Below are 26,482 nucleotides of genomic sequence, written 5' to 3'. Positions count from 1 at the left end.
AAGTAATAGGAAGATTCAGGTTAATAGGTAGAACTAATAGGAATGTTCATAAATGCCCCCATAGCTCAGTAGTGAGAGAACTCAACCGAAAAGCGAAAGGTTCAAGTCCTACCAGAGACCTTTCGCGTTTCATTACGATTATTAAATATATTTATATATTTATATGCTTGTATTATGACAAGCGAGAGAGCTGATCTCCCCTGCCCTTTTGTCCCTATGTCTGAGAGTCCTCCACCTGGACATGAGCTCCCCTGGCTTACCTGGAAGTCTTTAAATAGACTTCGGACGCAGGTTGGCCGTAGTAAGGACAATCTGGCCAGGTGGGGATTCTTGGATGGCTTGAGCATGGAGTGCTGGTGCGGTTTTTTTCCCCAGTCGATGAAGCACCTGATGTCATGCCCTGAGTGCCCAAGCAACTGCACTCAGGAGGATTTGATGAGTGCTACTGACAACGCCACTCTTGTGGCGGAGTTTTGGGCTGACACTGTGTAGGTTTGTTGTCGATACGAAAAGAAGAAGATTATGACAATGACTGCAGCAACAGAGCCGATAGGTCACGCTGTAAGTAAGTACTTACTCATGTACTTCATAAAAAACTAGCTTTCCGCGGCTTCGCCCGCGTGGACTTCATTATATAGCCTATAGTGGACCAACCTATTTTTTCCAAAACAAAATTTAGCCTATGTTACTTGTGGATAATGTAGCTTTCGAATGGTGAAAGAATTTTCAAAAACGGTTCAGTAGTTTTTGAGCCTATTCATTACATTAATTTCAAAGATTGTAAGAGACTCAGATTCAAACAGGAAAAATATTGGTATTAAAATTTATGACGCACATCGAAGAAATATCCTATAAAAACAAATGAAACAATACTGAATAAAGCATCCCTATTACACAATTTAATTCATTGTTACAAAATAAAGGCAACTGTTTACAATTTATTCTCTTTTATTAGCGAAGAATTAAAAACAAGACGCTTAAACGCACGACCTACTTACAAAATTCGTTAGGGCAGCCCCAACCCGTTTCAACAACAAAGGATTAAAAGTTCTAACAGTTTACCGATCGGGTATTTGGATAACACTCACGAGATTATCGCCTAAAACCAAGACTGGGCTGTGACATAAATTTTGTTCAGACTAAGGCCCAGAACACACGGTGAAACGCAATTGCAACGAAACTGCAACTTCTAGTTGCTTTTGAGTTGCATCTAAGTTTCTGCCATAGATTCCGTTGAGAGGCCACACATGACCCGACCAGTTTGAAACCGGTTTGAAATGGTCGCGTCGCTTGTCTATGGCAGAAACTTAGATGCAACTCAAAAGTAACTAGAAGTTGCAGTTTCGTTGCAATTGCGTTTCACCGTGTGTTCTGGGCCTAAGTTTATTTTACAATGGCAGAGGCGGATTGAAAAATCTGTGGCTCTTATTAGATTGCTCTTCAATATAATGCTGTGCTTTGCTTTCATTATAATGGCCTATTTATTTTTTTTTGTTTTCACTTGTCTAATTAATCACTCTGTCTACATATTTGTTCATTAGCAAAAATATACAAAAAAAATGCTAGCAGAACAAAAGTTTACCAATATCAATTTTAGCAGGTTTTGGGTTAGAGAAAGACACTGGATGCAGCCTACCAACCGGTCAATCTGGAAGTCTGGAGTTCAGCAATGGACGTTCTGAGGCTTAAATGTTGATGATGATGATTTATTGCGTCATTTTGACACTGCATGTTTGCCTTCAAAAATTTTTTACATTTTGTTTATTCGGTCATAACAAAGCAGCAACCCTAGTTAAGACAGCCCATGCGGAATATTCCCTTCTTTGATCCACGAGTAATTAATTATGTGAACAATTTCGCTAGACTTGTTAAATACTAATAAAGTCTGTTTACATAAGCTGGTGATTGTATCCTGTAATATTTAGATAGCTGCCGTATGGCCTTGTTGCGTCCTGGATTGGATTTTTACTGCGGCAGTGGAATTTCATGTGCCATTACCATACATAATTCATTTTCGGAAAACTACGACAGAATTAGTTATTAAGCCTGAAATAACGAAACTGGCAACACACACAATGTTTATCATGGGTTACCACTGATATTTGAACTCATGAACCTCCGATTCGATAGATTTCCACTCTCTTGGCACTGAATTACGAAGGATTTTCCTTGAAAATATTTTCTTTGGTTCACAAAATCTATGTAGCTAACATTTTCACTGCAAAGTCACTTTTACTTATGAAAAAACTTTCTGAGCATAAAACTGTTGAACTAAACCGCTTTGAAAGAACAAAATCCCAAAACATCTCACTCCGAACATGACTTGCACATGCTTTCCAGCGAAACCATTTAGTTATTCAAAATGTTTATAAAAGCATCACATATTCCGACACCCACATTAGCGATGAAGACGTCTTGCTAGTGATGTGCCTGTGTGATCAGATTTATCCGAAATTTTAAATGAAAATCCAAAAAATATGAAAGCGTAGGTTTTATTTTGGTTTGGACGTAGTGCGAAATCGCTCTATTTAGGTAAAATATTTTTTTGAGTAACTATGTAAGGTACATAATATTATTTTCAGGGCACTTATACACGCCCCAAATATAGCTTGCCCTACTGGGTCAACATTATTGATTGGTGCTGAGAAGTGGCGGAAGAAAGTTAGATAATGGAGCTACTAACAATTATTTGTGACCTTTAAAACAATACAATTTAGTTATTATAATTTCAAACAGTTTATTAATTGTGTAACCAAAGAACATAAAGTTCTTTGGTTACATGACATTTACGATCGATTTCAAGTTAGAGCTTTTATCATAAAGTACATACATTCGGCTACAAAACAATACAACCTCATACTGCTAAGTACATCTGAATTATTAAGCAGATTATTTATAGTCGTCTAGACCGCACTATACTACGTTGCATCGAAGATCGAGTAAATATATTACTGAAACAGATTATTTACATAATGTAAATCAATCTTAGACGCGATAGAGATTCGTCACTTTATAATTCAGCAGTAAGTACGAATTTGGACCTAGTATTAAGTAGGTATAGACTAGTATTATGTAGGTGTGTACCAGGTATAGACATAAGATTTCTCATCTTCTTGTATCAAAGTGTTTTAACCTAGGTACCTGATTACTAGTACCTTTAAAAGGCACCAATTAAACTGCCACCTACTTACGAAACAATTTTTTGACTCTCTTTTGGCCTAGTGACTCGAGTAACGGAGACTTATAGAAAATTTAATATCCGTTGTTTGGTATCCCTAGCATACGCTCTGCTTAGTTTGGGGCTTAAATAACCAAGGTATATTCTTCTAAAGAAATGTTTATTAAAGTATCCGAAATCACGATACATGCCTACGCCTACCCTACCCCCACTGTATACAAGGGCACTTTAAATGGTGGTGATCAATCATATAGCACAGACTTCGTTTGAAGCGACCATTTTGGAGACTTTAGGGGTTCCGAAAGGACTCACGACTAAGGGTTTCCTTTGAAAAATTTAGTACCGTTTGCGAAGGACGTGATAGCCATTTTTGGAATAAACTAAGATGTATTGTAGGGATTTTATTTATATTTTAGATAAGAAAACTAATATAGTTTTACGCGCCCGCGTTTTTTTTTTTACTTTTTATTGGCAGTCTGCATGCGTTCCTTAAAATATCTAAATTTTGTTTGGCAAGAAGAAGAGTCTTCAACTCAATTTACTAAATAATTTGTTAAAAAGCCATGTAAAAATTTACTTTAAGAAAATAATTAGGTTTTCAGAACGAGAATTGAGTTTATTAAATAGGTCGTGGAATGGATTATTAATTTTGTTAATTACTGGTTGATGTTCGTTAAGTCTTAGGCTGGGTTTCACCATCTTACTTTACCTTTAACAAGCGTCAAAAATCTGTCAAACTCCATACAAAAAACGCCGGTTATCGTTATAGTTACGGTCAAAGTCAGGTGGTGCAACTCAGCCTTATTATTGCTTAATGATGTCAAGTAAGTACCAAATTATGAGACATGCTTTAATTATTTCAAGCTACAAGAACGTGGGAACAAAAATTGAAGTACGAGTAGGTATTGTTATAGATCGTTCCATCTACGAAGACGCGCCCCACCAATTTTTGGTCTCGGTCGCGCGGGGTGCGGGGAGTTTGATCCGAGCAATCTGAGCGTCATTTTTGTAGTGTGCGTGTGCACTCATGGATGATTTAGCGTGTACCGACAACACTCAAAGATTAGCGGAAGAATGGTGGGGCGCGTCTTCGTTGATGAAACGATCTTTAATACCTACACCTATCGCTTTACACAATGGCTACCTATTCCACAATATCTTTGGGTCGTTCAAAGGTGCTTGTCACTGCAAACCATCAGATCGTCAGTTGGTAAACGTCGGATTTGTAACCGATTTCAAAAAAGGAAAAGACTCTCCATCCGACTAAATATTTTGGTATTATAGATAGGTAGGTACTTTTATAGTGTACTTGCGGCCGCCCGCGGCTTTGTACGCGTGGAACCCATTTTACCTCCTTAGGAGTTGAATTTTGCAAAATCCCGTCTTAGTGAGCACCTACGTTCTAAAAGGAACCTCCATGAAAAAATTGAGACTCCTAGCACTTGTGGTTTCTGTGCTTTCGTGATGAGTGAGTGAGTCAGTAACCTTTCGCTTTTATATGTATAGAAGATTTATAAATTATTTAAACTGAACCGCCTTTCAGTTTAAATGAATTCTGTTATTAGGATTTCGGCCTTGAACGCTCGGTATAGCAAACTCATTACTATGCAAAAGCATTCATCATTGCGTACTTTCCGGCCGCCCATCAAATATGGAAAATTCTGGAATTTGGAAAATACTGGAATTCAAAAGCTTTGACCGAGCTCCCTGGGGATATAATATTCCAAATATTATTCTACGGTATTACGTTTCACGTTTGACGTTTAGGAAAAATGGTACGAATATGGTTCCTAGCTTACTCGTATATTTCAGCTGTTTGGAATTAGAAAATAGGTCAATTCGTCGGTAGATACGTGACCATTTCATTACTTTTAAAAAGGCATTTTTGTATCATACATAGGGGAGACCGAGGAGAGATGTAACAAAGGAGAGTTGTGACATTGTCGCGCGTATTACGCTAGAAGTTAATTAGTTCCAAAAAATCGACAATGTCACAACTCTGCTCTCTTTTGTTACAACTCACCTCGGTCTCCCCTATTTGTGATTTTATTTCCAGTCGGCCAAACTATAATTGTTTTTGCTTCATACCAGCAAATTAATCTAAAAATCATTGGGGGAGGCCTATGGTCATCGACGTCCTGTGGCTAAAATGAAATGATGATTTGAGATTAAATATGCTCACAAAAGCATTTGTCACGCCAGTGTAACAGCATCCAGATGGGTCTGCGGTCTGCGGTCAGGTCAAATGAACGCAGCCCGCACCTGTCAGTTTGCGTTCTTTGCTCAAGCTCTCACTGTAAGATCAAAATTAATACAAAATGTTTAGAGAACGACAATGTTATCGGTGCGTGCTTATTTATTTTCTTAAAGTCGACGACGACGAACGACGAAGATTTTCGTTAAAAAAGTAATGTAATTTATTGCACGTATTTGGTGCCAAATAATCATTTTTTCCTTTTTTCTTTATAAGTAATATCTGATTTTTTTCTTTCCAGGTAAAATTATGAAGAAAACGTGAACACTTCATCAATGGTATTCTTCTTGGAATTCCTTTTAAGGTAAATGATATTAAATTATAGCAATAATAATGCCAGGGGTCACTTAAAAATTAGAGATTGATGGTGAAAACGGGAATTATTCTTTTAACTGTTGACAGCTTCTTTTATTTTAAGTGACAGCAATTTATTTCCCATCATAAGATGAGTATGGGACGTCCACCCACAATGTGGACCGACGACATCATAAAGGTAGCAGGAAAGCGCTGGACGCAGACCGCTACCAACCGGGTAACATGGAAAGCATTGGGGGAGGCCTATGTTCAGCATTGTCCTATGGTTGAGATGATGATTATGGTGATGATGATGATGGTGATGATGATGATGATGATTATAAGATGAGTATTTCTCATGATAGCCAATTAAAAGCAAACCCAGTTCGTCGTCGTGGATTATGTCTTTCCTGGAATTTTGCCAACATATCCCTTAAATTCAGGCTGTATTTGTATACAATTAATTAAAATTGAAGGACATGAGATTTAATCCTACTACATAGCTATCCCGGTGAATTTTGTACCGCCTATGTTCATCAGAATTAATATGGGATTCTGGTGAAATAATTTTTCTTTGACCAGTAGTTTCTTAGCCTATTTTAATAGAAACAAATAAAAAATCGAATCTTTTCTCTTTTAGTGCGGATGAGATACGATATTTTTTACTCGAATTAAACGTAACTAAACCGGAACGGAAACCACAACTTGCAAACCCTTTTAAAACATTCACTGAACCTTTCTACCAGAAAATAGTTAAGTGCTTTTTAAATGCGATTCAATACTTTATTCGTAGCAGCTGTTAACTTTTTTTTGTGTGGGGCTAATTTTGAATTATTAGTAGTAAGGACGCGTGTCCCTTTGTGTCGATCCTCGGGCGACATACTGTTCACTACTGGCTAGTGTGAACAAGTCATATGTCGAGGGACAAAGTTGCAGAGACAAACTACGTGAATGTCGGATGACTTATCTCCGCGACATGTCCCCTAGTGAAAACGTGGCTTAATTATTAAAAAGTAATTAAGCAAGCAAAGATCTCTGACAAGAGGATCTCGTTAAAACTCTACTCGTACAAAAACGTTCGCGTACTCGATCCCCTTAATCTCCCTTGAAATGGAGCCGTTGAAATCCAATAAATTTAAAGAGATCTAAAAAAATCCTCGGAAGATACGCAAATGAGGCCCCACAGTTCCCAGTAAGTGGGTGCAGATAAAATATTAAAGGAAACGAGACTAATCGCCACTTTGTGGTTATCGATTCCATTTCATTTTAGAGCTGGGCTAGTTATAGAAGTTTGGTAGTTAGTAATATTTTAATATCAGGTTCTAAAAAGAAGTAAGTAGATTACAATGTTTTAATGGGTAAAATTCGATCAATTAAGTACAGGTCAAACTCATTTACGATACTTCTTCTTTTTGTGTCGACAACAAACCTACACAGTATCAGCCCAAAATTTACGATACTGTTACTATGAAATAAGTAGGTATTTTAAGACTTGATATATCCCTGTCTCTTTATTTCTCTCTCTCGCTTCCTGTCCTACAACCAAATTTCCTGTGAATTACGTATAAATTGTTTTTATTTGTATTCTGCTACAATTACGGCGCTACAATCCATCGGTCATTATCTGAACTACAAAATGTGTCTGAACTCACTAATTAAAAATTAATAAAAGTTATGACATCTGACTCAAAGTCAATAAGTACAATGACCTGCGAATTACATCGCAAATTGCTCTCGAATGCCTTTGAAAATTCATTAAGATGTAAACATTTTGCTGGTCTACGAACCTGGCTATTGTCCTTCTAATGTAGGCAGAATAACCTCAATAATAGGCTAGTTTCCTAAAAAAAATTTTTTAGTCCGTCAATTTTAGTATAATAAAATATTGGACACGTATATTTTTAATTATCAATCAAACAAATAATTACAAAGTTATAGTGCGTTGAAGTTCCGCGCGACGTCACAAAGTGCTGCACTTTTACGCACTCACTGACGTCACGGGCCTTTTTTTAGAACTTTGGCACGCTTTATCTCTTTACATTTTCATTAGTTTTAAAAAGTGAAAAATACGTGTCGAGTAGTTTTTTGATAAGCTAACGGACTAATTAAAACTCTTGCTTTTTTACCCAGGAAACATCCCTATTATAGACGACTCACCGCCATTATGACAAGGTTCAGAGAGTTTAAACATACTATTTTCTTCGCTGAATTTTGGAAACTACAATACAAGCATCAATGACTTCTTTTGTCCTGAAATAAAAGCGACATCTACGTCGAGGGCGTAGGGTAGACGGGGTACGGTTGTAACAGGGTACGGTTGTAACAGGGTACAGTTGTAACAAATGTTACTGGACAATGTTCGGTAGGTGAGGGGTACAAGGGGAAGACATGCGGGCGACAAGTCCATACAGTTTTACTTGTCTTGTCACCCTTCCCTTTGTACCGCTCAACTACCGAGCTACAGTCGAGTCGTTACATCCGTACCCTGTTATAATCGTACCCAGTCTCCCTTACGTCAGTCCAAGGGCGACTGCTTACAAAAATCGTAAAAATCTCCCGCTATCCGAGTGTTCTTTTAGCGTCAGATAAAAATAAACAAACTTAACATTATTGCTACTTAACCTATCCAAAATTACATTTAACACGTTCAAAGCTGACGTTACACATGGAGCTAACATAATATATTTTTACTCGCTCACGAAACTTAATACAATTTGTCCGGACGTCGAATTCTTTATAAGTTTAGACCTTTCCTGCAAGTTTGTTCGGATGGACAGTTTTTCTTTTGATCTCGCGTTTATAAGGGCCAACCCTTGGATCCTTTATCAAGTTTTTCCCTACTATTTTTATTTAACCTCATCTCGTCCATTAGGAATGCCGTTTTGAAGGTTTTCGCTGGCTTCTGAATGGTTAAGGTGTTGAATACATTATTTATAACTTTCCACGACTTGTGGTTATAAAATATACGCATAAAACTAGATTGAAATATCCTACTTCGTACTAATATTATAAATGCGAAAGTTTCCATGATGTGTTTGTCACTCTTTCACACAAAAACTGCTGAACGGATTTTGATGAAACTTTACAATATTATCACACTACTCGTATTATTTATAAAGGCGAGAGTTTGTGAGTGAGTATGTTTGTTACTTCTTGACGCAAAAGCTACTGAACGGATTTTGATGAAACTTTACAATATAATTTTTTATACATCAGAATAACATAAGCTATAATCTGTAATGATCTATGACATATTTAACTTCACGGGGGCGAAGCCGTGGGCAAAAGCTTCACAGTAAAAAGTAAGTAGAATTTTGTAAATAAGTATACTAAACTTCATAGATAACAATGTATAATATCACCTAACTTTGCAAAGCATGAGACTAATCCATTATGTGCTTTATGCCCTAACATTAACAGAGTCTAGATCGGTCCAGCATTTTCTGTTGTACGAACATTAGTATAATTCAACTACCGCATTAAACAGACTTGCAAGCGAGCCAGATATTTCAGTGGTATATTATTGAAATTCTAGCAATAATATTATGGAATCCGCAGTGGTATGTGAATCGGGATTACTTCTTTAGTTTATTTGAGTCCGATGCAGCCACTGGTTATATTGCAAGCCTGCTGCCAAAAAGTAAAATCATGTATGAAGGAAATGGCTTATTTTTAAAACTCTTGCGCCAAAGTTTCAGGAGCAAAATTAGGGGTATGGACTTTGTTCTGAATTCTAGCTATTTGATGTTGTTAGTTTTTTATAGCTTTAGACTTGTTACTTTGCCAAACTTGGCTGTTATAACCAGATTAATGTCTGGCTCTAAGTAATCTCGAACTAAAGACAGGTCAAACTTTTGATGAAATTCCTAAAGATGATAGGTACGCATTACGTGCTGAAATTAAGGTTTAAGCCAGGTTTTTTGTAACGTCAAACGTCAGCGAGACTTCAGAATTCCTACAGATTGATATTCTCTGTCACATTACAATTTGTCGGCCGTTTGGTGTAGTGGTTCAGAACGGACTACTGTGCCGAGAGGTGGGTTCGATTCCCGGCCGGGCAGAAATTGAAATGCTGAATTTTAATTTATGTGACGGGTCTGGGTGTTTTCTATGTATATGTATTTATTTACAAAAAAAAGTATAATAAGTATGTTTATATCCGTTATTATAGTACCCATAGTACAAGCTTTGCTTAGTGTGGGGGCGGCGCAGTGTAAAATGTCCAAGGTTAGTTATTATTATTTATTTTTTAACATTATGCCAATGTCACCCCTCCCATGCCGTTCCCATAACTCAAGCACTGGCTGAGTTCAGCGCTAGACCTATAAAACGTATTTGAAAATTATAAATAACTTGAAAAAATCGAACTGCCTAAGGCGGGAATTGAACCCACGACCTTCCGCTTGCCGGGCGACTGCTCTTCCAACTGAGCTACTTAGACACTGGATGAACCCGTCGAAATTTTCAAGTGTAATACGCTGTTACAGCCAGCGTTTGTTTCATCAATGTTAAGTATACCTACCCTACATCTAACAGAAATATTGTTGCAAATATTTAACTGTCAGTTAAGATGAAACAGCTCTTTTACATGGTTATTAATTTTTTTTTTTGCGTTAAGAGTCGCATCTCAAACTAATTTGAAAATTATAAATAACTTGAAAAAATCGAACTGCCTAAGGCGGGAATTGAACCCACGACCTTCCGCTTGCCGGGCGACTGCTCTTCCATAAAACGTAGATCTTAGCACAATAATCAGCTATCTAATATCTAATAACATGTCATTTGGCATATCCTTAAATTCCCTAAATATTGAAGTCCCAAAAACATACTCATTCGGCCAGTCAACCCGTTTCATACAGTTTATTTTCTATACCCCACAAAAATGTTACGGATAAACAATAATAGATAGACAGGGACGATAAAAACGGTATTCGAATGTTTCTCATTGCGTGCGGTGTCGTAATAAGTCAATAATAAATCGGTATCGTGTCCTTTTGTAGGCAGAGGGCTAGATTTTTTTTATTCGGTGTACATTTAGGCTGAGTTATCTTACTTTAACTTTAACAAATGTCAAAAATCTGTCAAACTCCATACAAAATACACTGGTTATTGTTATAGTTACGGTTGAAGTTAAATGGTACAACTCGGCCTTAAAATTAGTTTTTTAATCCGTAGGTAGTTAATTTAACCAATTTGTCAGATTTCATGACGAGTGATTAATTAACTACAAACTTTAATTCAATATTTTGCTGTTAACCACTTATCATAAAATTTGACAAACTGGGCCTCGGAGGAAAATGCAAATTAAAAATTTATTTTATACATCAGCAATTTGAGCACATATTTTATATTTCTATACATACTAAATAATATAAACTCTGTAATAAACCATTTGTGTATAAAATAACGTACCTACCTATATCTTTTTTATACTACACACTGTTCAAAAAATCCAAATTCATACATTGAAAAGTTCCACATCGGCCACAGACAACGTGTCATGGCCAGAAAAACGTGAACATTCCCGTTTTGTGTTCACACAATATTTGCCTGTCTATCTCTCCGCCATTCGTTATTGGTAGGATCACGCACGTCGCACGTTCGGTATAACTGATAGCCAGGTGGCACTGACGAACTTACATTCTATGTAAGTATATTGTATATGTATGAGCAAGTTTCTAAAATACTGGAGTAAGTTTGTACATCATCATCAGTAGGCCTAAGATGCACCCCGTGATAACTTTTATCGACGCCAAAATGTATGGGCAAAATCGATAAAATGGCGTGATAACCGCTTATCGCGGCGCGCATCCTAGGCCTAACAGGTCAGGTCTTCATTGTAAAAGGACGACTCTTTTGATGCGCTGGTAAGGCAAAAAAGGAATGAGACATGCAATAGTATAGGCATAGGCATAGTATAGGCATTTGAAGATTAGTAAGTACTACTTTTCAATTTGATTTTCCTCAAATATATCACGGAATTTAAAGCTGATTTTTTTAATACAATTAGATTAAATATTAGACTATATCTTGCAATTAAAAATGTTTGCATATAGTACTAATTTAATTCGTTCGTTCGTTTCAGCCGAAAGACGTCCACTGCTGGACAAAGGCCTCCCCCAAGGATTTCCACAAAGACCGGTCCTGCGCCGCTCGCATCCACCTAGTGGGAGGCCTGCCCACGCTAACGCTAATTTAATTACTCTAAACAAATAAAGATAATTTTTATTTTGATTTTTAATTTACTAGAGGCAAATGAAGGATTTATTTGTAAGCTATAACCTCCTCACGCTGGCCTAAGTTGGGAAGACTCAATGTTCCCATGGCTATTGAATTGCTAAACTGATTCTAAAAAACTGTGATGATGATTTCCAAGTCGTGGTTTTTCTTAAGATTTTCAGTTCCGAAAGTTCAAAATTGTCACCTAAAAATTTTTACACGCAAACAGCGGAGTTGGTGAAAAATAAGATCATAAAATATTTCCATCGTTAGACGAAATAGGATCCGGGAAAGAAGAGAAACTAGGAAATAATAGGTGCAATAAAATCGACGCGTTTCAATATTCAGGGTACGATTTCGTATGTTGATAAAATAAACCATAAATCCTTAGTTTGACCTTAAACTTCCTAAGATATAGCAGAGGACGGGCAAGTGGCCAAACTTACAGTCCTGGGGATAGTAGACCAACTAAAAACATTACAGACATTAAAACAAATCAAAATATTACAGCGAGATAGGTATGTAAAGGTAAAACAGTGTAGGGCAGGGTTTCCCAAACTATGGGTCGTGACTTGTGGCCCAGTGGTGGGTCGCGAGCGAACATTGAGTGGGCCCTGCCTGTAGAACAACACACTACCCTACCGATCCAACCGCTGGGCATCGGGCGAAATTTTCCTATAGGTGGGTCCCAATTTTGTGAACTTGTATTAGATGAGTTTTAGCCCAGACAACTTTGGGAACCACTGGTGTAGGGCATTTATTTGTAAAGACATTTTTGACTAACTTACTTCAATAATTTTATTGTTTGGTTTTTAGTATCCTACCTGATTTTTCCGGATGAGTAAATGAAGAATGATGGTAGGGCGAGGAGAGTAAAACGTATACGAATAAATTAGATCGTGATTAAAACCTAAAAAAATAATTACTTAATTGATAGGTATTAGGTACTTATTATGAAGAAGGTGAAAATTAAATACATGCTACTTTGTCTCTTGGCCTACATTTCAAGGGAAGATACTAGCGAAGTAAAACTAGTAAGTAACCGTTCAACTGGTAAGATATCCGGGAAATATTACAGGAGCAAACGTTAAATTGTTTGTTTTTGAACTGAATCTCCAGATTTTGGAAAAACTTTCAGTTATTTCAGGTGTTGTCTCGGTAATAGGTAGTAGGTAAGTAAAGACGGTATGCAGAAGGTTAGAGAGGATTATAAGATAGTTGTGATGATGATGAAATTAGTGAAGATAAAATATCTTCTTCTTCAAAGAAAAAGACCTGGAAAAGACCACAATAAAATTATCACTTCATGTGAAGTGATAATTTTATAGTAAAAATGCAACATAATAGTTTAAAATATTATAAAGACCACAATAGTACGGTATAATTTACCGTGCTATAAAGCATTGTGAAGCGGAAAGGGATCGTATCCGTATCAATTCGAGGCGGTCAGTATTCTTTGTATGATACTCCATACTGCAACGCACTCCGCACCGTAACGTAAACGCCTCGCCTAGCAATTGACAGCGCGCGAAAGGCTTTCCGAGTTGTAAGGCTGGGTTGCACCATCTTACTTTAGCTTTGACAAACGTCAAAAATCTGTCAAACTCCATACAAAAAACCCCGGTTATCGGTTAAAGTTACGGTCAAGTTAGGTGGTGCAACTCAGCCTAAGTCTGCTATGAGCTTGACGCTGTATGCGGTTTATGGCGTTATTATGAGACCAAAGCCAAAACTTAGAGCTTACATGTCACTAAACAAATTACCAAATTGCTCCATTCTCATAACACTCCCATAATATTCCATATTCCAATACTAGCGGCCGCCCGCGACTTCGAACGCGTGGACTTCGTTTTACCACAGAATAATAATAAGTACTACGTACAGAAGTTTTACTTCGCGAAGGTATTTAAAAAAATGTATCTCAATGTCATTAACAATATGGTGTAATTTAGCCTGTCTCAAGAGTCAAGCACCGTTTTGTTGACAAACGTCAGTGATCGGCACTGCGCCGAAGCTATAGGGCTGACTTCGGTAAAATGATGTGACGTGAGGTGCCAAACTGCGGAAAATGGCGGAGGAAATACATGATTTAGCATGAATTATCATGAATAATATTAACTACTTATTTACCTCTCAGTGTCTTGAGGCAGCTTAAAAAAGTAAATTCTGTGTTTTTATTATTATTTAGGCAGTTAAATACTGCACAGTATTTAGTACACCATTTTCTTTATTATCTTCCATCATACACAAGAATACGCGTGCGTGAGTCAATGTTCGCTCGTATGTGAGGGCTTGTCGAATAGTATCCTGTAGGTGGGCCATCGTGCGTGTTTTGTTTTCGATGTAAACTCTCGGAGATGAACAGGCCTGGTTTTACCCCCGTTAGATATCATGTTGATAGATGACGTTTCACGGCTTCCCGCATGAATATTTACGAACGTCAAAAACAGTAGATAGTTTCTTTGTCCAGCGCTGTAGATTTTAACCAATGACGATAGATGGCGCTTTTTAGATACGTCTTATTTATTTATTGACATTTATTTGTCACATATCGTCATAAATTATAGCCTAGATATTATGTTAATCTGGGTTATAAACAATAATACTGTAAAGTTTCAACAAGATCCGTTTAGTATGTAGTTTTTGCGTGAAAGAGTAACAAACATCCAGACATCCAAACTTTCGCCTATATTAGTAAGATCGTCCACTGACATAGATTGAACCATCTGCATTTGACATTAAAATCAAAACTCAATTAAGCAAAACAACGGAAATTTCTTACGCGACAAAATTAAAGGGCACAAATTAATTATATTTGAGCCTCTAATCTCAAAAGGGATCCAGAATTGGACGTTTAATATTAACGTTTGCCATCGCATTTTGCTTCTATAGTCTATTTTGGGGACGTAAGAATATTATCTACAAAGATTTGGAGATTTGCTTGTTACCGGCAGTTCCACCAGCGATTTTCTGATAATTGTTTATTCTTTTCTTTTTCTTTTGTTAAGTATGTCGTATATAAGTCAGCCGTTTGGTTTAGTGGTTCGAAACGGACTACTATTCCGGGGGTAACGGGTTCGATTCCCGCACAGTACAATTGTGTGCATGAACATATTATTTGTTTGTATTGGACTGGGTGTTTTCCATGTATAATAAGTATGTATTTACAAAAAAAAAGGATTTAAGTATGTTTATATCCGTTGTCTAGTACCCATAGTACAAGCTTTGCTTAGTTTGGGACTAGAAGCGCAGTGTAAATGTCCAAGGATATTTATTTATTTTATTTATTTTTTATTCTTTTTGTAGTGTATTCTACACTGCACCTTTAATCGTCAACAATATTACCTACTCGTACTTTGGTTGGCTCAAATAACTGTTTTCTTGCTTCTTCTTCTCTGTTGCTTATGCTGAGATAAATTTGCTACGAGTAATATAGTCACTTTATCTGGAAGGAATTTGGACGAACAACCCGTTTGCAGTGTCCCGAACCGATCTGTTCGAATTTGGAGTTCAGCTTTGTCATTAAACTGGACCAGTAAAACCAGGATCTAGATAATATTCTTAGAAGCCACGATAGCCGAACGGTGAAGGGGTCGGACTGGCCGACTCGTGATCCGAGGAACGCAGGTTCGGTCCCCGCCGCCGCTTGACTATTGTGGTGAGCTCACTCGTGACACAGGCATATTTCGCTTAGTACGAGGGGCTAACGGGAGTATTAGTAAAAAAAAAGTGTCATTGCAAGCACATGTGTTTCCACTAGCAGCTTCTTACATACGAGTACATTTGTTGCAAACATTCGTAGCGCGAAAAACGGTATCCTGACGAGTGAGTACACAAGTCCAATTTTGCTGGACCCAGTGATTCAAGATCCCGCAAAACTATTGCCGGAAAAAAGGGCCCTTAGCAACAAACAAAGAGTCCTGGAATCTAGCCCACTACCTATATTGTAAGGCAATCTTATTCCGTAGCAAATCCATAACCATTCGGCGCCAATCACACGATATCAATAAACGTCCAATGAAATACCTACCCACTCACATAACATGTTTGTGATCCGCTAAATCAGCCTTTATCTCGCCAGACTTAGGTCCATTATCTCGTGAAATATTCCCATGGCAATATACACAGCTAATATTATTGGATCAATCAGATAGGGATTAGGATAAGAAGACATTTGTCTGTGCGTATATGAGGCTTAACACTCACGTTATATTGTTACATAAAATGGGGTTTAATTTAGTTTATTTATTATACACTAGCGTACTATCTACGCGTCTACACAATAAAACATACTTACATCATCTTGTAATGTCTCCTAACACAGATACTATTTTTATAAGGAGGCCTCAGTATGTGCAACGTAAATGTCAAAAGCTTTTGCCTACATTTCATCATGTTGTTTTGGGTCTGTCACATAAAGTATTTATCTAAAATTCTAAATACTTACTTTACACCCACAAGGTGGACCGACGACTTCACAAAGGTAGCTGGAAGGCGCTGGATGCAGGACGTTACCAACCGGTCATTATGGAAATCATTGGGTGAGGCCCATGTTCAGCAGTTGTTATCCTATGGCTAAAATTATGATGACGATAACACAAAATAAACAAAATAAATTTGAGGGCACTTAACAATATTTATTTACGTTCTTAACTAATTTAATTTACATTAATACCTACTTAAGTAAGACTAATCGTAGCACACTTTTCAATCACAGATATTACATCTCAAAAGTAATCTTAGAAGATAATAAAACAAAGTTTAGTCAAACATGCCATCTTACAATACAATTAGCTGAGCAAGTCATTGTAACATTCAGAATTTCTGGAACCGTCTGAATTCTGAAACTGCATTACATTGTCACTTCTATTTAACTTAGACAATTTTCTATAACGCCAGTATGCAACACTCAGGCCTACTGCCAACAATACACTTAACACTGAACACCAAACTATTAAAACATCTGAAGAAGAAACTCCATTAGATTTTGGTACATCAGTAACAATTTCTACAGCAACTTCAGTTGTGACATTGTTATTTTCTACAATTTTGTTCATTTCCCCACACTTTATCCCGTGAACATTGTCTTCATGATAAACTTTATGTATCGAAGTTATTTCAAATTTTCTCAAAATTAAATACACGTTCTTTTTGTTCCTAACGATTTCTTCGCATGCAATTGGATTACCCCCTAAACTAATATTATCTAGTTTTGGAGCAACTTCAACAAGCCTTTCTATATCAATACTTGAAATATTATTGTAATCAATAACAATTTGTTTTAGTTCATAACATTCATGGAAAATATCTGTGTTGATTGATTTCAGATTGTTCATAGAAATATCAATTAAATAGGTATTGTTCAAGCCCCTGAATGTACCAAAACGTAAATTAGTTACATTATTTGCGGATATTCTTAAAATTAAGAGAGATGTGAGATATTGAAATGTCCCTGGTGTTATGTCTGTTAACTTATTTGCTGTTAAATCAAGAACCTTAAGAAAATTTAGATTTCGAAATTGTGTAACATCAATTCTAGCTATATCGTTGTAACTTATATTAAGACTTGTCAAATTACTTAAAAAGGTTGCATTAATTTCTTTTAGTCGATTTGATGCAATGTTCAGTACAGACAGTTTAGATAGTGTATTAGAAAATTGATTGTTGAAATGCAAAATATTATTGTGTGATAAATTTAGAATCTCTAAGTTTCTCATATATTCAAAAGAAGGATACATTAAATCAGAAATATTATTGTATGCAATATCAAGATGATAAATCCGGAAGATACTAGCAAACTTATTTATGTCTGGAATCGATGTTAACTTGTTATTGCTTAGAATAAGGCTCGTCAAGCGATTCAGATTACCTTTAATATCTAGGCTTGAAAGTGAATTTTTAGAAAGATTTAAAGTACGCAAATTATCTGTATCAATAAAGCTGTGTGCGTCTATGTATTCTATATTATTGTCACATAAATCGAGACTTACAAGTAATGGTAGACCTTTAAATGCTGATTCGTTTATACGCTTCAAACTTTGGTGACTCAAGTCTAAACTTTTTATCAATCTAGCCGGACTTAAAACACTACCGACCAACGTTTCACTAAGATTGTTGTTATTTAAAATAAGAGTTTGAATATTGTACAAAGGCAGTGCATATGATTCGATTGTGGTTATCATATTCGTAGAAATATCCAAAGTTTTCAATTGCGAATAATTACTGAACAAGTATTTTGGGACAATTGCAATCATATTGTTGTTAATATACAAAGCAGTGATGGTACTGGATAACGATTTCACAAAAGTCATGTCTTGTATTAAGTTATGCGAAACATTCAATACGGTTAGGGCTCTGGCATTATCAAAACTGCCAATTTCCACCAATTCAATAGCATTACAACTCAAATCTAAATACTTTAATCGTTCGATATCCGAAAAAGAGTTATTTTTTAATATTTTAATATGTTGACGACTTATATTCAGACTTGTCAGATTATGGAGCCCACTGAATGTTTTTGACGTGATATCGCCTGTTATGTTATTATTTTCTATATTCAAATACTTAAGTTGTGTATTATTGAAAATTGAGTCCCCTAGTCGTGAAATGTGATTATTATATAAATTCAAATAAGTCAAATTGCGATTATATCTAAACATTTGTTGTTCAATGGGTGTTTGAATTATATTGTAACTGAGATCCAATGTTTCTAAATTAAATTCATTAATGAAACAGTTTGATTCAATGGTTTTAATAGTATTTCGTGACAAATTCAAATGTCTCAATGATCCTAGATGTAACATGTCGATTGCTGATAATCTGCTTATTAAATTTCTGGACATGTCAAGATGTTTCAACTCTCCCATTGTGACGAGTGTTGTGTTGATGCTACTTATCTTATTGTGATAAAGAGTCAAATAAATCAGTTGTCTTAATGCAAAGAAACTCATGCTTTCCAACGTTTCAATCTGATTATCATGTAGCAGTAATACTTTTAGTTCTGTTAAACTCGAGAACACATATTTGTTTATTGTAGTAAGTAAATTTTTAGAGAGATCTAGTACTTCCAAAGAATTTTTCGTGTTTGCCGCGAATTCAAATGATTTATCATCCAAATACTTAATCGAGTTGTCTGACAGATTAAGTTGTCTCATATTCACAAGTTCTCTGAATGCTTCTTCTTTAATTTCAGAAATATTATTCTGTGAGAGGTCCATTGTTATTGTTTCTCTGTAATACTTGAATGCGCTTGGTGCAACGTGGTCCCAAATGTTTCCAATAGCCTTGAAGTGCCGTACTCTTTGATCAAAATTTGTTCTGCTGAAAAAACCAAAGCTTATATACGCTGCGTTGGAGTTTTGCATGACAAACGTCACGTTATGATCGTCGTTACAATTGTTCGGTACGTAGACGGTTCCAGCGTTCCCATAACATGTCACGGTGAATTGGCAGTCATCAAGAAGGTGGTCGGTTTCACAGTTTCCGGAAACCTTGCCCCATAAGTAGGCCACAAGGGAACCTGAAAATTGAATTAAAATAGATGTAGTTGACATCAAATATCTTCAATATTATCGTTACATTTAGGTTATCGATGGTAAAAATGAGGATATAAGATTTTAAACTTTCGTGTTCCGTTTCAAACTAAAATAGAGAGTCCGCCAGTCTGCTTGTGACCACGTACGTCTGCAGCATTGCAGCCGTAACGTCAAGCCGTGAGTACATAATGTAACTCAGTCTTAAATGTTGCGTTAAGATCCGTGTCTTTCTATTTTAGTTTAAAAATGAGGATTTGAGGCATTGTTTTGATATTTGGTAAAAAGTAACCATTAAACCTGTGATTCTACCACTGATTATTATGGCTATGAAAGAATTAAGTTTTTTTAGCACAACATAATATTTTTATACCTACTTGTTAACGAAAAAATGAAGGACTCAAGGATGAATATTATTACTGTGATAAGTATTTTAATGCAATAAATATGTTCGTGTGTTGTAATATTATTACTCTAAATTGCAATTGCCTACCATTTTTATTCAGTACGTTAAATACGATGACAATAAAATAAAATGTAATATAATTCCAATAAGTTGTGATCGACGACATCGTAAAGGTAGCAGGAGAGCATTGGGGGAGGCTTATGTTCAGCAGTGGACGTCTGAACGTCCTATGGGTGAGATGATGATGATGTTGATGAAGTTTTGATATTTATGATATCTTATTACTTTTCTAAATTCACTAACATGGTCAACCAATTATCCATTGTATTTAAAAACTGCACACAAAAAAAACAACTTACACCATAAAATCCATCGATACATTTTTGTTCCAATAACTGACACTGCACAGTAATTTAATGTATTAACAATAAAAGTTTTATTCTGGCTCAGCCCATCGATAAATAAAAAATACTTTCATAAAAATTATGTGAAATACTCGCAAATGCAAGAGCGAATGATAAATGGGCCATTTTTACATTGGCACACACAACGGATATTGTTATCCTAGTAGATAATACATGGTGTTCAATAAAGTTACGGAAATTGCAAATAATATTATAATGGAATTTATATACTCACATTTTATAATTGTTATGAGAAATCCATTTAATTTACTTGGACAAAAAATTAGGAATAAATTGAAAATCGCACATTATTTCCCCTAAGGAGCCTATGTTTTTTTGCCTTGACTGATAGTGCTTCCAGATAATTTTTGATAAGAGCTGCGAATAAGCACCCTAACAAAGTCAGGCACCATTGCATGCCGGTTTCGAAATTTTAAATAAAACCAAATGCCTTCTATGGAAACCTGGATTTTGACAGATAAACTTCGAAGTTTAATTGATTCTTACTATTTTTAAACAGGCGAAATGACCCTGATTTCTTTTTTTTTTTTTCTAATTCCAAACAGCGACTTATTCTCATTTAGGAAAATTAGAAGACATCAAAAAGGATAATTATACTCGTTCGCACATCACAAACATTATTGGTTTGTGAAAATCTAGGTGTCACAATATCACTACTAAAAATTACATTAAAAAACATCAGCCTGTATAAAGAGTCATCATTTCGCTCCAGATAAAGACCGCAAAATTCTATTTATGTCTGACCAAAGTTCATGCACTTATTCATTTATGTTTAAAATTTACGAAGAAGCAGATTTTTGCTTTTGACCACAAACAAAACACAATGGATGTGTCATATTTGACTCATGGGACAAAAAGCTTATCTATACGAGATTATTTTGTTTGCTTTAACGCGCTAATTTCAGGAAATATTGGTTCGATTTGATTTTTTTTTTGTTGGATAGCCCATTTATCAAGGAAGACTTAAGGCTATTTAACATCACCCTACAGCCAATAGAGGCGCAGCAGTAAAGAAAAATGTTGCAAAATCGGGAAATATTATTCAAACAATTTTCACGCGTACGAAGTCGCGGGCACAGCTAGTATTGTTTAAGTTTCTAATTAATAAAAACATAAATTAAAACAGCTTTAACACAAAATCTTAACTGTATTAAATTACCTACTTTTAATTAACAATAAAACCGTTTAACAATGGCATTGATTGTGAGCGCGTTGATAACAGCCGTGAATCATTTCTTCGTATTACATATTATTATTTTTAGCATTTAATATAAATTTTCATGACATAAAACAAAGTCCCGTTGTCTGTTCGCTTAAATAATCTCTTTAACTACGCAACTTTTAATGCAGTTTTCAGCAATTTATTAGAAAGATTTGATTGTTACTTTGTATGTTTCTTTTGAATAGGCTTCGAAATTACTGGACGGATTCGAAGAAATCATTCAATACCTATTAGAATCCTACGATAGCCCTGATGAACATCTTGGCCCTATTTTTGTGGTACGAAGTCCGCGAGGACTGTTAGTTTATAGAGATAAGATATCCGTTAATTCAAATTATGATAACTATTCATAACTAGCGGCCGCCCGCGACTTCGTACGCGTGGACCTCGTTTTACCCCCGTTAGATATCATGTTGATAGATGGCGTTTCACGGCATGAATATTTACGAATGTCAAAAACAGTACTTGTCCAGCGCTGTAGATTTTAACCAATGACGATAGGTGGCGCTTTTTAGACGTTTTATTTATTTATTGAAATTTATTTGTCACATAAATTATAGCTTATATGTTAATCTGGGTTATAAACAATAATACTGTAAAGTTTCAACAAAATCCGTTCAGTAGTTTTTGCGTTAAAGAGTAACAAACATCCAGACATCCAGACATCCAGACATCATGACATCCAGACATCCAAACTTTCGCCTTTATAATATTATAGTAGGAGTAGTAGAATTAGTAGGATACATTATACGAGATATTGTGCACTACTCTTCTAACTACCATTACATAAAATAGCAGGTCAAATACCTGCCTGGTTATGCATAAAAAAAACTTTCGAAGCATAAACTTTCCAACTTTTCAAAGGTTTTTTAATTACGAATTCCTGTTCATAAAAAACTGAAATACCTTGAATCCCTTTTAAAGGTAAACGTATAAGTCAGCCGGATCAAACCGGGCTGTTAGCGATTGGGAATCGAACCCGCTGTCACGTTTCCTTTGACATGAGACCCTCGATGATTCGTCAATGACCAGCCAATAAGACCAGCTTAAACAGACCCCTAGCAAATCCATTTCCCTTTTGGGAATAGTAGCAAATATGCGAATCACGGGTCAGGTGTGCTGGTCGAATAATTTGAAGAAAAAATTACAAGGATACCTTTAAAGATTCGCTTTGCGATTAAGAGTTTTGATCTCTTTTAATATCGTAGCAAACTTGAGCGTTCATTATTTTACAATCCTTGGGAGCCCTTTGTACTGCAGTGGACGTCATTTGGCTGAAACGTCAAACGAACGATTTTACAATCAAGTCACCTTATTTTGTTTACATTGAGATTGAGCTGCATAATTATGATAAAATACCTTTAATAATAATTAATAAACACAAAGATATTGGTAAAATAACAATACGTGACACTGGATGTATGCGCAAACCGTACGAATACGAAGCATTAAAAAAATAAATATATAGGTACGTCCTAAATCAGTCGCAAGGCAATCGCCATCAAGCAAAGCAATCGCTAACTACTAATAGGGACTCCCCATCTCAACTCTATGCGCATTAAAGCACCTACATGGGTCCATTGTCGTAGAAGAAAGTGACTAAAGAAAATCAAGTGCTAAATGTTTAACCTAACGGTACAATTGTCGAGGAGGGTGGTTTTAACTGCCTTTTTGGGCAGTTCCCCACTTTTTATGACCCCGTCGCGGCTTACAGTTAGAGTTATAAGATAAAGCGGTGTAGGAACCACTTTTATGCGACTTTAGGCTTTATAGCGATAATAAGATGATAAAAATTGGAATGTGTTTTGAAAGTAATAAAATGGATACTTCAAGCGTGATGGACAATCAAATAAGTATCTAAACATAACGCATCAGAGTTCCGATTCTGCTTTATCAGAGCACTTGAAGCAACTTATTTTAACAAGTTGTCCAATATTTATGAATATCAAATCTATACCATTTATTTGTACTGTAGTGTACCTACCTAAATTCTTAACTTACCGCTGGATTAGAGACGGACTTTCTGTGAAAACTGATAATATCGATGTTGTTGGACAGTTTCATTAGGAGAAATATGCTGGTTTCAGCAACAGAAATAGATTATAATCTCTTTTAGACATAAACAATGACAGTTACAGGAAAAACTGACAAACTTTTTATTCACAAACATTACTATGAGGTCTCACAGTGCGCGTGGACGCACAGGATAACACACGAACCAAGCAAGCATCGTTTGTGAAAACGGGCGTTAGACTCTCTCATTGCCAGTACAGAGGAGAGTCCTAACTTCGCTGTCTCTTTATTCTTGCGTCAAATCCAAGATCCGAATTGTTTAAAATAATCTTTCCCCTGTCTGTGGTAGGGCATAAATCTGGGGCGCAGTGCCGTAACTACCATGGAAGGCCCGTCCACCCTTAAGAGCAATTTGGGCCAAAAACTAGGCCCAATTCTTACATAACTGCTTGAATTATTTCCCTTTATCTCGTCTTGAGGCTCGCGTTAAAGCGAATGTTGCGAATACGCGGTTACATTTACAGTATTTTATTGAAATTAATTGCCTGCTGTTATTTTTAATGTTATTGATTCACGTTGTCAAATGAAAATACAACCTATAGAAACACAAGAACGGTGAGCCATATTATTTAGTAGGTACAGCATATCAGACTACATCTTTGAAGTAAAATCGGCCTTATTACAACTGAATAAGTATAATAACCTTCACGTGCTTTAGACATTAATAAACTTAAAACAATTTGTAGTTCATTACATATCTAGTAAGCTGAAGTGGCAATGGGAAGGGCCTATAGTACGCAGAAACTGACGGCCGATGGGGCAACAAGGTTCTGGTGTGGAGGCCACGTACCGGAAAGCGCAGCATAGGATCGACCTCATAAAGATAGCGGGAAGGCGCTCAATGCAGGCCGCCACCAACCGGCGCGGCCATTGTGGAAATCATTGGGGGAGGCTTATGTTCAACAGTGGACGTCCTATGCCTGAAATTATGATGATGATGATGATGAATTATCTAGATAAGTAATTTCATCTAGGTACTATTTTTAAGCTTTAAAAAAAATTAAGTTATTAGTCACCAAAAATCTGTATAATACAAAGAAATACTGTGGGCAGAATTTCCGCCCAAGTCTTCGCCTTAAGTTGTCGCCTTAAGTCGGCCGTAAACTTAATTGTTTTCTTCGGACTTATCAGCTGCTTTATGTTATTTAGTAATCTACAGAGTTTCCCGAGAGCCATTAAAACCGGTGCTTACCTCAGATACAAAGTAGGCCCCAGAGAATTCATTGTTTTAAAATTATAATATTTCGCTGATCGGGATAAGGTAGGTATGAATAAAAATGAATATCTATACTAATGTTATGAAGCTGAAGAGTTTGTTTGTTTGTTTGATCTCAGGAACTACTTACTGGTCCGATTTGAAAAAATATTTTTGTGTTGGATAGCCCATAAAAACGGGAAAGATTATTCAAACTATTTTCACGATGCGGGTACAGCTAGTTTACAATAATTTTTAGAACAAAATTAATTTCTTTACTCTATTTTACTGTCAATATTGCATATCTGACACCAAGAATTCAAGATACCTCTGACAGCGAGTTGAAAATTTCACACAAACTAATGGGAAGCTCAGCTCAGCCATAGGACATCCACTGCTGAACACGGGCCTCCCCCAATGCTTTCCATGTTGCCTGGTTGATAGCGTCCAGCGCCTTCCTGCTACCTTTATGATGTCGTCGGGCCACCTTATGGGTGGACGTCTCACGCTGCGTTTTCCGGTACGCGGCTTCCACTCCAGAACTTTGCTGCCCCATCGGCCGTCAGTTCTGCGTATTATGTGCCCTGCCCATTGCCACGGCTCCGTCGGGCTATGTCAGCGACTTTAGTTCGTTTACGGATCACCTCATTTCTGATTCGATCTCGTAAAGAAAGACCAAGGCGTTGTAACAACTCACCTCTTTTACAATCTCCTCGGTCTTCCCTACTCAAGATATTCCTGGCCACTTGATAAACCTCACAAACTCTCAGACTTCATGCATCATTGAAGTGAGCTAATTAAAATTAATGTACGAGGAAAAAGAAAAGAGACACTGAATCCTTGAAGAACTTACAGCCAAAGTATCAAGACTCTTAAAACTTTCTCTCGAGTCAAACTAGCAGCTTGCTGTGACAATGTGAATCTTATGTCAAAGCGGGAAGATTCCCGAATGCATTCATAATACAAGCAGTTTCGGAGTTTGAACAAGTTTTTCCTCAAGATTGGCATCCCTCTCGAATTGTTTGCTTTTTGGGAAAGTTGTGTGTTACGTGAATTCTCTGTTTTAGTTACTGTGTAAGTTATTGCGTAAGGAAATTTGATTTTAGCACAGACTTACAGTACTGCATTGTAACTTCACTTCGATGTTTTGAAAAACTTGATTTTTCGTAATCAACGTAATATACCTACAGTTATTGGCACTGATGTTATGATTAAAGAACCCTACAGATCTACCAACAAGACGACAGCATATCAAAATCAAAAATATTTATGAACGTCAAAATATAGTAAATATAAAAAAAAGAAAAGGTAGCCCTTATGGACTTTACATGTCTCCTTATCTTTTGGGCCCTACCAGCGCTTCGAGACAAACATAATATGGCAAGTGCTGAGAAGAAACGCCGGAACAAACTCAGTCACCACTAATTGCCAGGAATTATCTAACGGTAAGAATAACCAAATTCAAGTAGGTACATCAAATATGTGCAGACTCAACTGACCTAGACAGACATACAGACATATATTACAGAAAAGTTCTCGAGTGGCGACCACGGGCTGGAAGACGTAGCGTGGGCAGGCCTCCTACTAGGTGGACCGACGATCTGGTAAAGGTCGCGGGAAGGACCTGGATACGGGCAGCGCAGGACCGTTCATTGTGGAAAACCTTGGGGGAGGCCTTTGTCCA

General features: G+C 36.5%; 2 protein-coding genes across 2 annotated transcripts in view; one reads left to right on the top strand and one right to left on the bottom strand.

Moving 5' to 3' along the window:
- LOC135080264 (hemicentin-2-like) overlaps window positions 1–26,482 on the top strand; it is a gene marked incomplete at its 3' end in the record, with an annotated part of 312,023 nt that overhangs the window by 159,701 nt on the left and 125,840 nt on the right. Inside the window, exon 2 of the mRNA XM_063974951.1 lies at window positions 5,674–5,736. The remainder of the gene's footprint in view (window positions 1–5,673; window positions 5,737–26,482) is intronic.
- Window positions 16,562–20,415, bottom strand: LOC135080086 (toll-like receptor 3). Its single transcript, XM_063974763.1, has 2 exons — window positions 20,243–20,415; window positions 16,562–19,464 (listed from the first exon to the last, which is right to left on the bottom strand). The coding sequence occupies exons 1-2, from the start codon at window positions 20,262–20,264 to the stop codon at window positions 16,736–16,738; spliced, it is 2,751 nt and encodes a 916-aa protein (XP_063830833.1). The 5' UTR covers window positions 20,265–20,415; the 3' UTR covers window positions 16,562–16,735.

Source organism: Ostrinia nubilalis, chromosome 17 (assembly GCF_963855985.1).
Source record: "Ostrinia nubilalis chromosome 17, ilOstNubi1.1, whole genome shotgun sequence".
In the NCBI taxonomy this organism is placed as follows: Eukaryota; Metazoa; Arthropoda; class Insecta; order Lepidoptera; family Crambidae; genus Ostrinia; species Ostrinia nubilalis.
Note: the sequence above shows the minus strand (reverse complement) of the source record. Positions and strands in the feature narration are given on the sequence as shown.